This window comes from Stigmatopora argus, chromosome 12 (genome assembly GCF_051989625.1).
Source record: "Stigmatopora argus isolate UIUO_Sarg chromosome 12, RoL_Sarg_1.0, whole genome shotgun sequence".
NCBI lineage: Eukaryota > Metazoa > Chordata > Actinopteri > Syngnathiformes > Syngnathidae > Stigmatopora > Stigmatopora argus.
The window spans coordinates 304,303-323,687 of NC_135398.1; the positions used below are offsets into that span (position 1 = coordinate 304,303).

Below are 19,385 nucleotides of genomic sequence, written 5' to 3' on the forward strand. Positions count from 1 at the left end.
AGCCACCTATCGGCGGCCGTTGCCGAGGCTGGACATTTAATCCATGTGGCAGAAGTGGGAGGGTCGGCAGCGTATGAACAAAGCTCGTCGACGTCGTGCTTTGCTCATCCGTTATAACCGAAACGTCACGTGACCAAAGTTGGAAAACGGGTTAGCGGACCTCCTTTGCATGCTTCCCAAACAAACACGACTGGAGTTTGACGGGCTCCATTTTTATTCTGTTTCGCTGTTTTAGGTATCTTTTTACGACGAGCGTTCGTTTGCTGCCGGCTCACCCGCTCCAAATGGACTGGCATTCTCGTCCGTGGCACTAAAATGGGATTGTTTGATGACTCTTGTAAATATTGCGGGATATTAAGTCAAATGAGGGGCGAACCCATGATCACAGCAACTCACTGAGCGAATTGGATGTCTGTCATAGGATGGGTTGGATGTGTCGGCGCCATTGACGACGATGAACGTCCAAGTCAATTTGACGTCTATGGTCGTCAATGGCAGTCCAAACGTCTCGGACGTCTGTCGCCGTCAATGGCAGCCAATGAATTGATTTCATCGCGGATTTGTTGACAATGTCGCTTCTTCGAAATGAGACGGGTGACAGCATTTGGGAAGCAGTTGTTATGAAATGCCTTCATGTTGACCTCATTCCCTCGAGCAGCAGGATAAACAGTGAGTAAGTTGTTTCCAGTAAACTCTCCGCCTGCCCGGCTTCCATCCCCGAACAACAAGCCGCTCTCCGAGCCTCTCGTGTCGGAGATTGGCAGACGGCGCTCGGTCGCGAGGACGAGGACGGGGACGCGGACGAGGACGCGGACGAGAACGCGAACGAGAACGCCGACGAGGACGCGGACGAGGACGAGGAGCCTCTGCCTCAGCCTGCTAGGCGAGCGAGCAGTTAGCTCCGAGCGGCTAGCATGCCGTTCGTTTTGAGGGAAGCCCGACGAAGAAAAAGCCCAACGAGTCTCGTGTGTTTCCCCCGCCACTACCGGGCAACAAGAGGCGTATTTCCGTCCCTTCGCCATACGTTAAGAGGACTAAATGTTGGCTCTTTTGAAGCAGTCTTGAAAGGGATTTCCTCACTTAGCCGCGGCTGCTAATGATTGTGCTGGATGGCTAGCTTGGCGGTCAGCCGGTTCGGACTAGCTCGGTGACACGGGTAGGAACACTTTAGGAATTATTTATGCTTATCTTCTTGTTGGCCAGTAGTTCTCCTTGAACAACAAAAAACAAAAACGAGGTCTGTGTCGTCATTGGGTTTGTTTATGTGTTTGCATGGCTTTACATATTTCTTGGAACAACTTGTGAACATGCAGTTTACGCCAATCAGCTAATTAGCACAACATGCAATTTGGACGGACGACAAGTAAGTTGATGCTTAAAAACAAAACAAAACAACAACGTCTTGTATTGCACAAAGTCCCAGACTGGGACACAGCAGAAAGAGCGTGTCAGCTAAGAAGTTGCTGGAATTATTTGCCCCCGTGTATTCGTACTTATTATTGGGATGTCCCGATAACGATGACATTTTTGCCGTTTCAGAGTTCGCGTTACTTGATTGGCGTATGTATTAAAGAGGGGAAAAAAAGTTGACACTAAGCTATCCCAACGTTATTTGCATTATAGCAGTGGTTTAACAAGGCTGGGAAAAAAATCACATCCTTTTTTGGTGATGATAACAGATGGCCTTTTAGTCTGTTGTTCACTATTTGACTCTCAATGAGATTGTTTAAGGCGAACCACGCCAAGCATAAGGTTATTTTCTTGGAATTGAAGTCGTTTCTGATTTTTGTTCCCCCGTTCTTCTGACCATTTAGCTAGTTGACAGCCATCTCATCCATCAAAGATGCCTCCCAGGCCGTCGTCGGGAGAATTATGGGGGATGCACTTGATGCCCCCCAGCTTCAAAGTGGACTGCCTCCTGCCCAACGGCATGATCCTGACGTTGGAGTGCCTGCGCGAGGCCACGCTGATCACGGTCAAGCACGAGCTTTTCAAAGAAGCCCGCAAATACCCGCTCTACCACCTGCTGCAAGAGGAGAGCTCCTACATCTTCGTCAGCGTCACCCAGGAGGCCGAACGGGAGGAGTTCTACGACGAAACCAGGAGGTTGTGTGACCTCCGCCTCTTCCAAGCCTTCCTCAAAGTCATCGAGCCCGTGGGCAACAGGGAAGAGAAGATTCTCAATCGAGAAATAGGTATTTTCCAAAATTTGGATTTGTCAAAACGCGTAGGAATGCTCGTGCTTATTGTTGGGCTAACGTTAATAGCGCTAAAATGGGGGGAGTACAAAGAAATAACGTACACTACGTATTTTTGAAATGCGAGAAGTGTAGGAGCCAGGCAAGCAAAATTGCACTTGCACTTTTAGCCCCGACTCTCTGATTGTTTGTCCTTTAGGTTTTGCCATCGGGATGCCCATCTGCGAGTTCGACCTGGTCAAAGATCCGGAAGTGCAGGACTTCAGAAGGAACATTTTGAATGTTTGCAAAGAGGCGGTGGACCTCCGAGACTGCAACGGCCCCCACAGTCGAGCCTTGTACGTCTACCCCCCCAACGTGGAATCCTCAGCGGACCTGCCCAGGCACATCCATAACAAACTGGACAAAGGTGAGGCCAGGGCTACCAACGGCCATTTATTTTCCCACGTTGCCATTTTCTCCCCCTCGCCGGGAGCGCGGGTTTGCTCTGCCCGACGGCAAACGTGATCTCGTGTCGTCGCCCTCCCGCCCAGGTCAAATCATCGTGGTCATTTGGGTTATCGTGTTGCCCATCAACGACAAGCAAAAGTACACGTTGAAGATCAACCACGACTGCGTGCCGGAGCAGGTTATCGCCGAGGCCATCCGCAAGAAAACGCGCTCCATGCTGCTCTCCCAAGAGCAGCTGAAGATGTGCGTGCAGGAGTACCAAGGGAAGTACATCCTCAAAGTGTGCGGTTGCGACGAGTACCTGCTGGAGAAGTACCCTCTGAGTCAGTACAAGGTGATCTGCTTTTGCTAGCGCGCTCATCCAAAAAGCCAGGCAGGCTGCTTTTCAAAAGCCGGGCTCATTTTGTCGTTGTCTGTCCTCAGTACGTGCGCAGCTGCATCATGTTGGGACGGATGCCCAACTTGATGCTGATGGCAAAAGACAGTCTGTACACCCAGCTGCCCATGGACAATTTCACCATGCCGTCGTACGCCAGGCGCATTTCCACGGCGACTCCCTACATGAACGGCGAGACGTCCACAAAGTCGTTATGGACCATCAACGGAGCGCTCCGGATCCGGGTGCTCTGCGCCACTTACGTCAACGTCAATATCAGAGACATAGACAAGGTACCGTGACTTGCCAGGCCGTCGGAAGCTACATTTAGAAGAGAACGTACACCGCGTGGTCGGGAAGCGCTGACTAATTGGTCTTACTCGGTTTTTAGATCTACGTCAGGACCGGCATCTACCACGGCGGAGAGCAGTTGTGCGACAATGTCAACACCCAGCGCGTGCCTTGTTCAAATCCCAGGTCGTCCGCAGTACAAAAAAGTGTTGTTGTTTTTTCCCCACTGACTTATTTCTTTCTTTTGAATACGCTATCCCGGTCGGTGCCTTTTCCAGGTGGAACGAGTGGCTCAACTACGACATGTACATTCCGGACATTCCGCGTGCCGCTCGTCTTTGCCTCTCCATCTGCTCGGTCAAAGGGAGGAAGGGAGCGAAGGAGGTGAGACGCCACGGAGACCCGGTGACATCTCAGCCAATAGCGGCCCCCTCAACTCACCACCGACTACCGAGCGGCCCCCCAACTCACCAGCGACTAACGGGCCTTTCCCGCAGGAGCACTGCCCCTTGGCTTGGGGCAACATCAACCTGTTTGACTACACTCACACGCTGGTGGCAGGAAAGATGGCACTCAACCTTTGGCCCGTCCCTCACGGCCTGGAAGATCTGCTCAACCCCATCGGCGTCTCGGGCTCCAACCCTAACAAGGTGAGGCCATCTTGACCGGCCCCAAATTGGGTCCGATCGGCGTCTCGGGCTCCAACGAGTCGAGGCAATCCATCCCCCTGCTGGAGTTCTGTCTCATCTTCACAAATCCCTTTGTTGGAGTTCAACAAATGGTCATTTGTTTTAGGAAACTCCTTGCCTGGAGTTGGAGTTTGACCATTTCAGCTCCCCGGTCAAGTTCCCCGACATGACGGTGGTTGAAGATCACGCCAATTGGAATATTTCCAGAGAGCTGGGCCTCAATTACTGCCCCACCAGTTTGGTAAGCCGGAACGTCTTCCGCTCTTTGTTTGCCCGCTTGTCTACGTGGGCGTTGGGCGCCACTTCTCTTAGTTCAATGAAAATGCCCTTCATGGGGGGCTAGATGACCATGATCTATTTTGTCGTTGTCTTTGTGCCGTCCATAGAGCAACAGAGTGGCCCGGGACAACCCCTTCACGGACAGCGACAGCGAGCAGCTTCGCCAAGTTTGTAACCGAGACCCGTTGTCTGAAATCACGGAGCAGGAGAAAGACTTCCTATGGAGGCACAGGTACTCGCTCGCTCCTTCCTCCGTGAGATGGGGCCACAGAAAATGCTCTGTCTGTCCTGGCCGTAAAAGAGCTCCTCTTCCCTCCCCGCCAGACATTATTGCGTCACCATGCCTGACATCCTGCCCAAGATCCTCCTCGCCGTGAAGTGGAACTCCAGAGATGAAGTTGCCCAGGTAAAGTCTTTTTCTGACATCCGGCGGGGCTTTTGGCGGATGTTCCTCCCGGCTTTTTCCCCCGGCCACGGCGGTCATTGCGTTTTCTCCTTTTTCCCGCACGCCAGATGTATTGCCTCCTGAAGGATTGGCCCGCCATCAAGCCGGAACAAGCCATGGAGTTGTTGGATTGCAACTTTCCCGATCCCATGATCCGAGATTTTGCCGTCAAGTGCCTTGAGAAATATTTAACAGACGACAAGCTCTCCCAGTACCTCATTCAACTGGTTCAGGTCAGTCAAGTGGCACTTTTTTTCATAGGGCTTAAGAATGAAAGATAACCTTACTCTTTGGCAAAAAAGTTCATTCCCTCTCAATTAGTGATAAACTCTGTGAATGCTTTCTTCTCTAATGTTTTTTTTTTTCTGTCAACGTGTCACTAGGTTCTAAAGTACGAGCAGTACCTTGATAATCCACTTGGCCGTTTCCTGCTGAAAAAAGCATTGACCAATCAGAGGATAGGGCATTTCTTCTTCTGGCATTTAAAGTGAGTTCATTTTCATGTTGACAATTGTCTCTGGGGAAATTGCGTGGGCGGGAGGGAGGGATTTCAGACTTTTCCCCTCCGTTCGCATCGCCGAGAATACGTCCGAGCACTGACCTTTGTGCCGTCGCGCCGTCCGTGTCTTTAGATCGGAAATGCACAACAAGACGGTCAGCCAGAGGTTTGGACTCCTGCTGGAGTCGTACTGCCGGGCCTGCGGCATGTACCTGAAGCACCTGAGCCGGCAGGTGGAAGCCATGGAGAAGCTCATCAATCTCACGGATCTCCTCAAGCAGGAGAAAAAGGACGAGGCTCAGAAGGTAATCCGGCCGGGGGTGCCGGGTGGCTCCTCGTAGCGCTTCCCACAGATGTCTCGCACGTGACGAAATGACTGATGTTCACATGAGTTTTGCCCTGTTTGTCAGGTTCAAATGAAGTTCTTGGTGGAGCAGATGAAGAGGCCCGACTACATGGACGCGCTGCAGAGTTTCACTTCCCCGCTCAATCCGGCACATCAGCTGGGAAATTTACGGTATGCTGACTTGGATTTTCTTGGTCAATCGCCAGCCGCTCCTCTTTTACCTTTTATCTTGACCCGTGAGGGCGACGGACGTAAATAAAATCAAATAAATATATATATTTTAAATAATTAATAGTGGAAAAAAATCGCAAAGTAGCGAATTGGCAATAAGTGAAGGCTCATCGAGGGATTACTGATCCCAGTTTGTAACACAGTGGGCATCTTTTGCTGTCAATCGCACCAACACAAACAAAGCTTCAATTTCATGGACCATTTATTTTTTGGAGGCAATATTTCTGGATGTGTTAATTTCTTTTTTCCTTTTCAGTCTGGAGGAATGTCGGATGATGTCGTCCGCCAAGCGCCCCCTGTGGCTGAATTGGGAAAACCCGGATATGATGTCAGAGCTCCTCTTTCAGAACAACGAAATCATCTTCAAAAACGGAGACGGTGAGTCTTTCCCGCCGCGCGGACAAACTCAATCTTACTCTTACCCTCCTAACGCACCTGGACGTTCTCCCCCGTGCCGTGGCATCTCTGCAGATCTGAGGCAGGACATGCTGACGCTGCAGATCATTAGGATCATGGAGAACATCTGGCAGAACCAAGGCCTCGACCTCAGGTAGGCGCTCCCTCCACGGCGTCACTCGGATCTCCGCCTTGGCCGACGAGGGCTTAAAGCGGAGGCCTCGGTTGTCTCTCCCGGCAGGATGCTCCCCTACGGCTGCCTGTCCATCGGCGACTGCGTGGGCTTGATTGAGGTGGTGAGGAATTCTCACACCATCATGCAGATCCAATGTAAAGGAGGCCTGAAGGGGGCGCTGCAGTTCAACAGCCACACGCTGCACCAGTGGCTGAAGGACAAGAACAAGGGCGAGATGTGAGCGGCCGACGATCGGCGGAGCGGCCGGCGCCGACTCCCCGGACGGCCTTTGACGTTTCTCCGTCCGTCCGTCCGTCCGTCCTCTCCTCAGGTACGACCAAGCCGTGGACTTGTTCACGCGATCGTGCGCCGGCTATTGCGTGGCCACCTTCATCCTGGGCATCGGCGATAGACACAACAGCAACATCATGGTGAAAGATAACGGACAGGTAAGAATTTGGCTTTCCACCGACTCCGAGCAAAGAATTTGGCTTAGTCCAAAGTACCTCTCAAATCCATGTCTTTCTTTCTTTCTTTGGCTTTCCCATCCACGCACGCACGCACTTCCCCCGCTTCTCAAATCCATTTCTTTCTTTCTTTGACTCTCCCACCCACACCACAGCTCTTCCACATTGATTTTGGCCATTTCCTGGACCACAAAAAGAAGAAATTTGGCTACAAGAGAGAGCGCGTGCCCTTTGTTCTGACGCAGGACTTTTTGATTGTCATCAGCAAAGGAACTCAAGAGTGCACCAAGACCAGGGAGTTTGAAAGGTAGCCTAGCCCACGAGGACGCTCGCTCGCTGGCTCGGTGCGTCCGGCCGGCCGGCCCAAGGTCTTGATCTCCTTTTTTTCCCCTGTTGCCGGCTTCAGGTTCCAAGAGATGTGTTACAAGGCTTACCTGGCCATCCGCCAGCACGCCAACCTCTTCATCAACCTGTTCTCCATGATGCTGGGCTCCGGGATGCCCGAGCTGCAGTCCTTTGACGACATCGCCTACATCCGCAAGACCTTGGCCCTGGACAAAACGGAGCAGGAGGCGCTGGACTATTTCATGAAGCAGATGAACGACGCCCACCACGGCGGCTGGACCACCAAAATGGACTGGATCTTCCACACCATCCGCCAGCACGCCATGAACTGAAGGAAGGCGCGCCGCTGCCGCCACCGCCGCCGGGTATTTCGCGGTAGGAGCCCGGCCCACGTCACCCGCCGGTGCCGGACGCTTTCTTTTCCTTCCTTCGTCCTATCGCCGTCACCACGAACGCGGCGAGGAAGGACCTTCTTTTTCCGTAGCAGCGGGATCGGGAGTTTGCCGGTTCTCTGCCGTCGATCGGGGGCGGACCTTCCATCCTTTTTGACCATTTTCTTTGACTTGCGCCCTGCCTTTTCACTTGGATTCTTTCCAGAGATGAGACGTACGTACGTACGTCCGTCCCGGCCAACGGCAGCCAAAGAGTTAACGGACAAAAGGACGGCAAGCTGGTTCCCGTTCCAAAAAAAAGGAAGGAGCCAAAGCCCATTTGGCGTGGAAGGAACCCCCCCAACCCCGGACAAAGTGAGTAAAACGGCCCTCGACCACGGGAAGCACGTGGCGTGACGACCTTTCACCTGTGATGGGACGGAGCACTCTTGGCTTTCCACTCCTGACGTTCTTACGGCTTTTGCGGTCAAGCCGTGGAACCCTACCACTACATAGTGTTATGACTTTGACCTGCTAACGTTTCCACGTATGACTTGAGTCTCGGGAGTGTTACGTTTTGCTCTCTTCGTATTCGCCACCCTTTTTCTCGTCGTGTTACCACCCGCGTCTTTGTGGCCCTAAAAGCCGTCGCCTACGTGTGGATTTTGCCGTAGGGGGAAAGGAACGTTCCGCTACGACGGACGGACAGAAGCCTTGTTGTGGCAAAATAATAGCATTTATTCTCGGGGCCCAGCGCTCGCTTCCGTATCGGACGGATGGCGTGGCGTGGCGTGGCGGTGGAATCCTTTCACCTGCGCGTGCACCTTTTTTGAGTCCATTTCTACTGAGCCAAAGCGGAAAGCCATCAGCGGTCTTATTGTATCCACCCACCCCTCCCCAAAAAGTCCTCTCCTTTATTCCAACTGTTTTATGCAGTATTTGTGGCCGCGCGTCCCGTCACGCCGTCAGTATTATTGGCTCGGAGGCGGAATGAGTGCCGTCTTTTTTTTTCTGGTGCTTTCCTGGAGTTTTTTTGTTTTGTTTGTTTTCTGTTGCGCCGTTCCAACGTTTGGGCCGGCCGGACCCATTCGCACGGAGGCAAAACTATTGTGGTTCTTCCTCGCTACGCCGCTTCCGTCGTGCCGTTTTTCGCTGGCCGCACTGCGTTACGACCAAAGAAAGGAAAAAAGAAGCCGACGAGACTAAAGTCATACGTCGTCGTCGTCATACCACGTGATATGGAGACCAAAAAACAAAGAAAAATCCGATTGTTTTGTGTTACGCCCAGAAATATCATTTCATCACGTTAAACGCGCCATTTTAAGAGATGAAAGTCCAAATATTACGGGCAATAAATGTACTTTCGCCAGGTGAGAGTACTAGTAGTCAGTATCTGGTTTGGGAGTATTTCTGGACGTGGCCAGACCAGAAGCTAGCTAGCTAGCTACTTACTTTACGTAGCGCTCGGACAACGGCATCCATACAATCACACACTACGACTTTACATTGCGTAACATGACAACTGCTTTCTTCTTTTTGTAACACTACAATTTTATTTGTCTACTATTACTGTGGCTTTATGTTACAATGACTTTCATCTTGTAATAGTATGTCTTTATTCTGGTAGCCCTCCTTAACCTTTTTTTCCCCCTCCCTTTCCTTCCTTGCGTGTTCTTAATTGTCCGTTGTACGCCCGAGATCCGCAACTAACTTTAAAAAAAGACGAAAAATGGTGGGGTGACCCGTTGCTGTTTACTTGAATTTGTTGTATAGAAATTGACCCTGTTACTTGTGAGGTACAAGAAAGTCACTAAGGAGGTAACACAACTGCTCATGTTTTGTTTTTCCTTGAATAACTACAGAGGTAATATATTTTTGTATTTTTTTCAAATGTAATCCAACTCGTATATGGATTTGCTTACCAAAAAGTGGGGGAGAAAAAAAAATAATAACCAGAAGGTGTCTCATCCTCATAATAAGCCAGCAGACCGATACGAAAGGTCGCTGAAGTTGAAGGACGCGGATTTGATGATGGACGGCTTTCCCAAAAAAGAAAAAAAGAAAGAAGCACAATGAGGAAAAAAAAATGGAAGATAATCCTGCATGTTGGAAAAAAAAAAGGTTCCTCTGTTATCTATCCATCTGTGTACATACTTGCATATACAAATATATATTATAAATACAAAGTCCCCTCAAATACTTGTTTTAGTCATGAAATTCAGTATCCATTTTGAAAGAAAGCTTATTTTTTTCCTTCTCAACATAATCCACTTCCTTCATTGACTGTGAACAAAACTATGTTTGTGTAAAGAAAGCCACTTGTGCTTGCTTGTGATTCTTTTTGGGATGAAAGAAATAAAAAAGCTCTTTTCAGCCAAAAGTCACGCCCGACTCGTCATTGTGCAAAGATGGCCGCCATCGTCCAACGGATGGCCACCCAGAAATGGAAAATGTTTTGCCCGTGATGGGAGCGCGGCGTTCCCCCGACCGAGTCTTCACCCGTTTCCGTGGTGTTCAAAATCCAACGCGGGCGAATTTGAGAAGCGGGGTCAAGCGCTCGCTCTGTGGAAACCGTAGACCACCAAATGAAAAATGCATGACACCCGGCGAGCTCCAAAGAGAACTTTATCGTTGACGTCAAAGTGGCGCCCGAGAGTGTTTTGAATGAATTTTTATTTGTTTTTTTTCTGTCCGGCAGTACTGGCTCGTGACTGGAGTCACGCTCGCAGAGAACTTTCCCGTGCGTGCGTGCGTGCGTGCGGCTGTAATTGGACGTTCGCCGCGTCTTATTATTGAGCCGCTTGACCACTGGCTCACAGCGTCATGGCCTATCTCCAAAAGAGGAAGCTGACTTTTATCACCATCGGACTAATATTTCTGCTGAGCGGCATCGAGTACGGTAAAGTATGCTCCGTTCTCGCCTTCCACTTCTATGGACATCCGTGCATGTTTCCTTCCTTGACTTCCTTTCCTGCCCAAAATATGCACGCGACGCTAATTGAAGACTTGACGGTTTGGATGGGTTGTCCTTTGTCTCCCCGTGGCCTGTCGTGGCCTGTCGTGGGCTGCCGTCGGGTCCCCCAAGTCAGTTGGGAGAGGCTGCGGCACCCACCGCCATGATGAGCGCTTCAGAAAATGCATGATATCCGCTGTACGTCGGGGGTGGCCGAGCATGTGCGGTCCTGGAGGGCCCCTGTCCGTCAGCCGCTCTGCTTTTCATATCTCCCTAACCCAGGGGTAGGGAACCTATGGCTCGGGAGCCACATGTGGCTCTTTTGATGCTTGCATATGGCTCTGAGGTAAAATATGGAAAGCGGTGGTGAGAGAGCCGAGTCCCGAACGCACCAATTGGAACGTCACGTCGGCACTGTGGCATTGACTTTTTTTTTTCTCATTAGAGTCTTCTGCATCTATTCTCTCATTGATACTCATTGATATTCATTGATTAGCAACAGGGTAACAATGTTGCCAAAATAATTCAAAGACTTTTTGTACTTTAAAAGTGGTAAAATGACTAAAAAATTGGCACATTTTCATGTATTTTGACTTTTAAATTGTGAGTATGGCTCTCAGGGAATAACATTTGAAAATAGGAATTGTTTATGGCTCTCTCTCTCTTTCAAAAAGGTTCCCGAGCCCTGCCCTAACCCAACACACCTGAATCCAATGACCAAGTCATCGGTAAGCTTGTTAACGATCCCGATTCTTGGATTCAGGTGTGTTGCTTGGGGGGAGACGTAGAAAGTAGGCTGGTCCGTGGCCCCCCGGGACCCCAGTTGGTTACCCGCTGCTCTCCATTTTATTGATCCCCAAAAATGGCCTTGTACTTTTTGTGGGTGGCTCTTCAGCTGTGATTCTGCCCACGATATGGCGCTATCTCCAGATCCTGCAGGCGCCGCCGTATTTCTTGGGGCTGACGCTGTCGGCGTTCAGCCTGAGCGGCCTGCTCAGCGGGCCCGTCTTCGGCCGCTGGTCGGACGGCGCCGCCGGCGCCGCCGCCACCAAGCCCGTCCTCCTCTTGGCCAACCTCTTCCAGATTGTCGGTGAGTTTGCCAGAGGCGACGTCTCGTCTGCCGCTCTTGCACCCGCGCCATTTTGGTTCTTGTCATTTCCTCAGGTAGCTTCCTGTATTTTGTGGGCTATTCCAAGTGGCTGTTGGTGGGCAGTCGTCTCGTGGCAGGTCGGACACACACACACGCTGGCACGCTGGCACGCACGCACGCACGCATGCACGCACGCACGCGCTCCATTGGGCCATTTGGGACTTTTTGGGCCTTCCCCTCAGGCGTGGGCGCGGGAGCCGGATCCTCCGTCTTCGCTTTCCTGACTCGAATCACCCGGCCGGAGGAACGAGCCGGCGTTTTTGCCGCCGTCATGGCCTGTCGACAGGCGGGCCTGCTCGTGGGTGGGTGGGTCGCTGGCCTTTTCGGCGAGTCGCCGCCGTTGTTTTCGTGGACGCCGAGCGTCTCCAAATTCGGAAAGGACACGTGGCGGGTGGCGTTATTCTGACTTTTTTTCTTCTTCCCAGGGCCGGCGCTCAACCTCTTTCTGCAGCTCTGCGACTTCAAACTGGGAGTCTTTGTGGTGGACCGCTTCACATCGCCCGGGGTGAGCGATGGGGCTCGGCCCCGGCCCCCCCCCAACCACGCACTCAATCCTTTGCCTCCTCTTCTTCCCCTTTCAGATCTTCATGTGCCTGTCGTGGTCGCTGCTCCAGTTGGCCATCCTGGCCACGCCCTGGGAGCCGGATCCCCCGGACGCCACGGAGGGGATGGCCCTCCTCGCCGTGGAGCCCAGAGCCGAGGACGAGGGGGACCGGTCGCCGACGGGCTCGGACGGAATCCGGGCTCGGACCTCGGCCCCGTGCTGCTTCGGCGGAGGTGAGCCCGTCCGGGCAGCCGCTTTGTGCGAGAAAAGCAACCGTAGATTGCGTGCTCATGTGCTAAGAAATATAGCCGTCTGGAAAGCACGAGTCAGCACTGAGTAAAAATCCGGATGCACTACCACTGCAGCACTACTTTGAGCATTTCCGACCAGTTGACTTTAAAGTTCCCACCCATAAAAAAATCTCTGGCAATTGCGGCATGACTTTTCAGCCCCAAAACGTATCATTTGGAAATGGAACGGCCCAAAGACAAGAGAGGGGAAGATTTGGAGATGGCGTCTTGCATCCACGGGCCATCTGGGCCGTCCAAATTTAGCAAAAGGACTGACTGACTTTCCAAGTTCCTTTTCAACAATTCCTTCTGAATCCTCCAAATGCGGAATAGATTGGAAATACACGCCGTTCCGATGTCGTTTTAGCGTTTTCTGGACCCGAGCGAGCCAGACGAGGCAGCCGGGGATTTATCTTCTGCCAAAAAAAGAGAAAAGAAAAGCCAGGAGCCAACTTTTCTTCTATATTATCAAATGAGGCGATTTGCTGAATCGCCACCCTCGCCCTCCCCTCTTCCTTTTGTGCTAGAGTTCCTGAGGGAGGAGGTGATTGTTCTCCTCACGGCTCAGTTTGTCACCCTCTTCAATCAGACGGCGCTGGAGGTGAGAAGGCCCAAAAAGAAGCCTTTGGCACTCGCCGAAAATCAATCCCTGTTTCAACGACGGACGGACGGACGGACGTAGCCCTTGGTTTCCGTGGAAATAGAGCGAGCGGCATGACGTCGTCCGTTTGAGTCCCCCGTCCCGAGCGAGATCCCGTCTTGGTCTTTCAGACGGCGGTGACGCCGCTGACGCAGCGCTCCCTGGGCATGGGCGAGTCGGGCAACAGCGCCATGTACGGCCTCTGCGGGGCCGAGGTCATCCTGGGCTTCCTCCTGGTGCGCCGGCTCAGCGGCAAGATGGCCGACCGCGCCGTGCTGGCCGCCGGCCTGCTGGTCTGCTGCGTGGCCTGCGTCTGGTTCCTGCTCTTCCTCTGCGACCTCCGAGGTACCCGCGGCCCCATCCTCGCCGCCGTCGCCCGACATTTAAACTCCGTTGGCGTGGTTTGATGGCCCACGAGTACCGTTTGAACATTGTGTTTTTTTTCTTTTCATGTCATCCATACAAACGTGGGAACACCAAACTAATATCGCTACAGCCACTCCAATCATCGTAGCGAATATAGACAATGTAAAAAGAAGGAGGCAGGCACATGGCACAAAAAAGGGATGGGGAAAAAGATTGTTTGTTGTTTTTGCTGTGACAAAGAGGCCGTTCGTCGGGCCACCTGCAGCCGCGTCGTCCCGTTTATCGGCGGGATGACAAAGGACGGGTGGCGGAATTGCCCGACGACGTAGAAAAGGATTAGGATCATCTGGTTGGAGCCCAGAGCTATTTGTTAAAGAGCATCTTTTACACTGTTTTGGAAGCCATTGTGGTTCCGTTTGAAAAGGCAAAAAAAGAGAGCGGGCCATCTCCCTCTCTCGGCGCCAGGTCTCGTCGTTCTCTCGTGGCGGCTACGCTTTGCCGAAAATGCTTTTGTAGTGGAACGCAGACGGACGTCTGTCCTCGTCTCGCAGGCAGTTACGTGTGGAAGCTGTCGGTCTTGGTCGTCGGCATTTTCCTGCAATTGTTGGGGCTCCCCTTCGTGGCCGTGTCTCAGGCGTCGCTCTTCTCCAAAGTCACGGCGGCCTCCACGCAAGGTGGGTCACAGTGGGGTGGGCGCTCTCGCTGGGAAACCAAAGGCGTTGGGACCATTCCGACGCGCCTCCTGAAACGTGCCATTCTTTTTGGCCCTAACAAATCCATGTTTTGCTTCCGAATTGGCAACCCGGCAGGCCTTCGAGCTGTGAGTCGGTTAGTTGTTTTACTTTTTTGGGGGGCACCGACAGGATTCAGCCAAGGAATAAGACGATCGGTGGGAGGCCTGGCCACCATCTTGGGTCCTCTGTGGGCCGGAGGCCTGACCAACCATTTGTACGTCATGACGGCCATGATGCTGGCGCTCCTCTTGATGCTCGCCGTAAGTCTCATCTGCGGTGGAGTGGTGCGGGGACGGAAGTCGCTGGTGTTTTTCTTTTTTCTCCACCCCTTTCACAACATTGACCTTTTAAAGACGCATGCTTTTCAGGTGATGACGGCGTTGTCGTACGGCCGCTTGACACCGCCGCTCGCCACGGACGAGGCGGACCCCTCATCTCACAAAACGCTGGTCCCCGATGGAGAGCCCTGAAACACGCAGAACACGTCAGTATTCCACTTCAGTCTTTTCCTTGACGGGACTCTAGTTTTTTGGATGGAGGAGATTTGAAATCATGGAACCACGCCCATTTTTGCAATGCAAATGTATTTGAAGTAGTGAAAGATGGACTTGAAACGTCAACTTCTGGCAACTTTTCAAAGAATAATATTGATGTGAGTAGTACTAATGCGACATTGTTTTTCAGCCCACCACCGTATTCTCCGCAAGAGGTCGCTGTTGCTATCACGCGGATGATGCTTTGGAGCATAAAGGAGACCAGGATATAGTAGTATACTACTGCCAAGTACTCAACTAAACGACTTCTTTCTATTCCCATGTGTCGATGAAACATAATAGGCTCCCCTATTTTTTTCCTGGTGTGACCCATCTTCTCATCTCTTGTCTGCACTCTTTTTTTCCTCCGTGTGATGAGGGGAAAAACAAGCCATCCACTTGAAACGCTTGACGGTGGGAGTGTAAAAGTGGAGCTGTCAACGTCTTCTCAGATTGCTGACAGCGAGCTAGCGAACGCGTGTTCAAAAATAGTGACGCATGGCTGATTGCTTGAAATGTCTTTCAAATGAAAACGAGCCCATTTCCCCCCCCCCCCAGCTCAATCAAAAGACAAAGAGGCAGCCGACGGCGCCACAAAGAGCATATCTGAAAAGCGCCAGCACCTAAATCCATCGCCTCTGTCACTTGAGACGACGTACTGTATTTATTCTTTCACGTTTGCTGCTTTATTTTGCTTATCTCTTATTCAGCAATTGTCAGCTTGTTCACTCTTTACAGGGCACTCATTCATATATATACACAGGGTGTTCCATAATGTCATCCTTCTTGTAATCTTGTATTTGTTCCAAAAATGACCACGTTTAGTAAAGATTTTATTTGTTCCACAAAAAATGACCATATATAGTAAGGCTTTTTTTTCTTTAAAAAGAAATTAGACCAAGTATAGTAAGGCTTTTTTTCTATTTCAAAAATAAAAAAGTAGACCAAGTATAGTAAGTTTTTTTTTTCATGAAACAAGACCATGTATATTAAGGCTTTTTAAAAATGACCATAAATAGTAAGGCTTAAAAAAGACCATATATTTAGTAAGGCTTTTTTTCATTAATAAAAGACCATGTACTATTGTATAGTCATTTTTACTTTAAAAATGACCAACAGAGAGGCCTTTAAAAAAAAAGAAGACATTGAGCCTCTAGATGACGTCATCTTGGTCTCTTCCTGCTGTTGACTTCCGGTCTCCAATCTAAGTCGTTTCATACATTGTTTAAAACAATTAATATTGATTAATTAATGTTGGATTTTGTGGATAATAGTTTACTAATACACGTTATTATGAAAACAATGTATTTTTCGTGTCTATTTTGAATACGCCTGACCAAGTTCAGAGTTCAAATGACCGTCGCCAGTCTTCAAAATGGCGGATGAGCCAGATGCCACTACGTGAAGGGGTGGACTGCAGAGCAGCTCAAAAGTGACGATTTGCCGAAGAAAGACCTGTTAAAGTTGTTACAAGACAACGCAGCGCATTCGGTACGTTTTCGTTTGAGGATTTCGAAGCCCCAGCTCTCATTTTCTGAGTGCATTTTGACGGGAGCGTGCGTCGTTCGCGTGGGTGGCTGGAGACGGAAAAAGGTTTGCAAACAATTGGGCTACATTGCGTTACCTATAGTTCTTTTATATGTTTACAAAGAAATCATTCCATTGTGTTTTTCAGTCCCTCAACGAGCACAGAATGCTGGGAAACATCAAGAATGTGGACAAAAAAAGAGCAGCTTGTCGACGCTGTTTGCAAGCAACGACGCCATAACCAGCTATTTGTTAGCCAAGTGAGTCCTTTTTTTAAGCATTTCTATTTTCTCTATCCCTCCAATACTTATACGTCAGCGTTCAGTATTCAAGTCATTGCTCAGTTGGCTTGTTTTTCATGATACTTTTAAATTTTGAATGGAAAAACTGCTCTGGTGTTGATTTTTAATAGCAACAACCTGTGTGGATAACTCTCACTCACACAAGTGCCATCAGTGGAGGTGGAAGGAATAAACTGTACATACTCTTAGACGTAAAATAGTATTTTACGTCTAAGAGTATGTACTGTTTAGTAAAAGGAAGAGTATTTTAAGAATACTCTTCCTTTTACCCTTCACTTAAAGGGCTTGGACCTTTTCATTTTTAGTTTTAAATTTGGTTTTGACAACCCAAGTGAGACCGTCATTCAACAATAGCACAGAGTTCATTTTTGACTCTAGTTTAAACATTATATAGTAAAATAGGCAACCATTTTTACTCGGTGTGAAGAGCAAAAACGGAAGTCATGAGGACTTTTTGGCATATTTATTTCAAAAAATGAATTGACTGAAAAACTCATCCAGGATGAAACATGGGAAATGAATGTGGATCTTTTGTGCATCCAAATGGTTCATTAACGAATGACATCATCATGCTGCGGTGTTTTGTACAGGTTTAAAGCCACGGAGCCGACCGGTGGGAGAGGCGACAAACACATGACGACCAAAGAAGTGGATGAAGTGTTTCAGGTTATTTTATTGATGATTTTCATGTAAAGTGTACTAAAAGCACTCATTTTGTATCTTGCTTCTCTTCAGGGTCCACACAAATTTACCAAATCAACACTAAAGAAAGGTGACAAGACGAACTTCCCCAAAAAGGATGACTTTGGATAACAGCTGGCACAGCATTTGACACCAACTTCCTCTCAGGGGTCTCCAACTGTGCTCTTCTGGGGCCCCTGTCCAGTATGTTTTCCATATCTCCCACCACATCTGAATCAAATGATCAACTCATCAAGCTGTCCAGGAGCTTGATCATGATTATTTGATTTAGGTGTGTTGGAGGACATGGAAAATGGAGTGGATAGGGGCTCTGGAATACTACAGTTGGAGACTCCTGCCTCTGCAGTGGCCAAAAAGCTAACCAAGCCACTGAGCTTCAAAGTTATTATTGGGGTAAGTCTAATATTTCATTGTTTTTCTTCCTGTTGCCTTATGCAGTGGGACAAAGGAAGGCCTGCTGACACCTTGTTTCCGGTTATGGGAAGAAAAGTCTCCCTGATGACAGGTAAAACCTAACTTCAGAATTTCTTGTTTTTTTTGGTCATTTTTTGACTTAACCTATTGTGCCTTAACTTTTTTTGTGTTCCAGAATTCCACCTAAGGGGAAGAGGATTTCCTGTCCATTAACCGATGGACGTTTGCACTGCCTCATTTCTAGATGCTCTATACTAAGTTCTTGTGGAAAAATAAATGTTCTTAAAGTGTATATGTCTCATTCTTCACATTTACTTAGTGAAAAAAAACTGCAAGTCATTTGCCAAGTTAAAACTTTTTATTAACAGGAAAACAATTCAAACTCAGGAGTTGTCATCACATTCAAGTGTTGATTGGCATGCACAGTCTTTTCTCCATCTGCAGACATAACAAGACAAATTTACACTTATAAAAAAAAAACTTAAGAATAAAAACTGGACTTAGTAATATCTGGCAAAACACTTAGGAAAAATGACGTTTATTTTTCCTAAGTTAAAATATTTAAAAAAAAAAAAAGACTCGTAAAGAGTATTTGAGTCTTTTTTTAAATGCCTATATATTTTCCCTAAGTGTTTTTTCTTTGAAAAAAAAAAAAACACTTAGCCTCATGCCCAATTGTATTTTTAAGCCAACATTAAATGAAGTGTCCTCTCACTTTGCCAGCACAAGGAATGGACTTAACCTATATAAGAGGGGAAAGTAAATTGCAATATCTGTTCAGTGAAACCTCACCATGGTGATATCATTCATAAAATAGATAAGAATGATGTTTTAAGCTTCTATTTAACTTGGATGAATACTTGGATATTCCAAAATAAACAAATTAACTAACCTCCCAGATTGTCCAAAGTGCAGATACACCACATGATGCAAGAGAAGCAAGCATCTTCAAGCGGGCAACCCGCGACAAAGATCACCTGATCCTCCACTTGGAGACCTGCCAGTCTGGACGTGGGCCTGTTACGGGCAAAAAAAGCAAAAGTTAGCATATATAGAAACTGGAGATTCAACAGATAGGCTTTGGTGGGTTTTTTGGGGAAGTAGTTTTACCTTGAGTCCCAGTCTCCTAAGTAACCTCAAGGATGTGAGAGTCCTGGGCAGGCAAGATGAACTGCATGTCGATGCTAAACAGGGAAAACTGGATTTAAACAAGCCATTTGAGAGTTGCCAAACAATTATTACAAGAAATAGAAATCTTACAAGAAATGTAATACACGATCAAGATTAAGTGCTCCGTGCTATTTTTCCTTTTCCAGACAAGGCGATTAAATATACAGACTGACGTTAACAACTAAGAGGAAGTTGCCTTAACAATGTTTGTACAAATGATTCTTTTTCGTGAAAACTGAATTGGAAACGGGTGTTTAACACTAGCAGTGAAAACTATCTTTACTCCATCCAACAGCAGGAACTAAGCCGTGCCTCTGGGTGTCATTCTTGAGTCAGCCTTTACCCAACAAACTGTCCGTTGACATCTCGCCTTTGTTTGATTACATTCAAAGTCATTCGACACGACTCACTAATGGAGAGAAAACGGACTAAATACTTTTGAAGTCAAATGGAAAGCGTCGAACGTGACGCTAATGTTAAGCTAGCTGGTCACATACGGCGC

General features: G+C 48.9%; 2 protein-coding genes across 6 annotated transcripts; both read left to right on the top strand.

The window, feature by feature from the left end:
- Positions 1 to 666: 666 nt before the first annotated feature.
- On the top strand, positions 667 to 8,452 carry LOC144085584 (phosphatidylinositol 4,5-bisphosphate 3-kinase catalytic subunit alpha isoform). The gene is made up of 21 exons (XM_077615017.1): positions 667 to 1,156; positions 1,815 to 2,195; positions 2,398 to 2,607; positions 2,732 to 2,982; positions 3,072 to 3,317; positions 3,416 to 3,501; positions 3,594 to 3,699; positions 3,813 to 3,965; positions 4,111 to 4,245; positions 4,391 to 4,515; positions 4,608 to 4,689; positions 4,797 to 4,961; positions 5,112 to 5,215; positions 5,361 to 5,532; positions 5,638 to 5,744; positions 6,061 to 6,182; positions 6,276 to 6,354; positions 6,442 to 6,612; positions 6,707 to 6,824; positions 6,998 to 7,149; positions 7,249 to 8,452. The coding sequence occupies exons 2-21, from the start codon at positions 1,844 to 1,846 to the stop codon at positions 7,517 to 7,519; spliced, it is 3,207 nt and encodes a 1,068-aa protein (XP_077471143.1). The 5' UTR covers positions 667 to 1,156; positions 1,815 to 1,843; the 3' UTR covers positions 7,520 to 8,452.
- Positions 7,809 to 18,005, top strand: LOC144085585 (major facilitator superfamily domain-containing protein 8-like). 5 transcript variants are annotated; one of them, XM_077615018.1, is made up of 18 exons: positions 7,809 to 7,933; positions 10,257 to 10,457; positions 11,407 to 11,601; positions 11,676 to 11,738; positions 11,844 to 11,967; positions 12,087 to 12,166; positions 12,243 to 12,438; positions 13,023 to 13,096; positions 13,267 to 13,480; positions 14,053 to 14,175; positions 14,365 to 14,495; positions 14,604 to 14,719; positions 14,920 to 16,361; positions 16,444 to 16,555; positions 17,188 to 17,263; positions 17,333 to 17,482; positions 17,571 to 17,804; positions 17,889 to 18,005. In XM_077615018.1, the coding sequence occupies exons 2-13, from the start codon at positions 10,382 to 10,384 to the stop codon at positions 15,028 to 15,030; spliced, it is 1,503 nt and encodes a 500-aa protein (XP_077471144.1). In that variant the 5' UTR covers positions 7,809 to 7,933; positions 10,257 to 10,381; the 3' UTR covers positions 15,031 to 16,361; positions 16,444 to 16,555; positions 17,188 to 17,263; positions 17,333 to 17,482; positions 17,571 to 17,804; positions 17,889 to 18,005. The 5 variants fall into 5 exon arrangements, with proteins under 5 accessions (XP_077471144.1, XP_077471145.1, XP_077471146.1 ...); XM_077615019.1 differs by having other exon boundaries at positions 17,738 to 17,804; XM_077615020.1 differs by having other exon boundaries at positions 17,333 to 17,369; positions 17,738 to 17,804.
- The last annotated feature ends 1,380 nt before the right edge of the window (positions 18,006 to 19,385 follow it).

Excerpts from the sequence above, each read along its gene's own strand:
- LOC144085584 (XM_077615017.1), top strand. The coding sequence starts at position 1,844 with ATGCCTCCCAGGCCGTCGTCGGGAGAATTATGGGGGATGCACTTGATG. Across the intron at positions 3,502-3,593 it reads GTGCCTTGTTCAAATCCCAG|GTGGAACGAGTGGCTCAACT; the intron begins GTCGTCCGCAGT and ends TGCCTTTTCCAG. Across the intron at positions 5,216-5,360 it reads TTCTTCTTCTGGCATTTAAA|ATCGGAAATGCACAACAAGA; the intron begins GTGAGTTCATTT and ends CCGTGTCTTTAG.
- LOC144085585 (XM_077615018.1), top strand. The coding sequence starts at position 10,382 with ATGGCCTATCTCCAAAAGAGGAAGCTGACTTTTATCACCATCGGACTA. Across the intron at positions 11,739-11,843 it reads GGGCAGTCGTCTCGTGGCAG|GCGTGGGCGCGGGAGCCGGA; the intron begins GTCGGACACACA and ends CCTTCCCCTCAG. Across the intron at positions 12,167-12,242 it reads ACCGCTTCACATCGCCCGGG|ATCTTCATGTGCCTGTCGTG; the intron begins GTGAGCGATGGG and ends TTCCCCTTTCAG.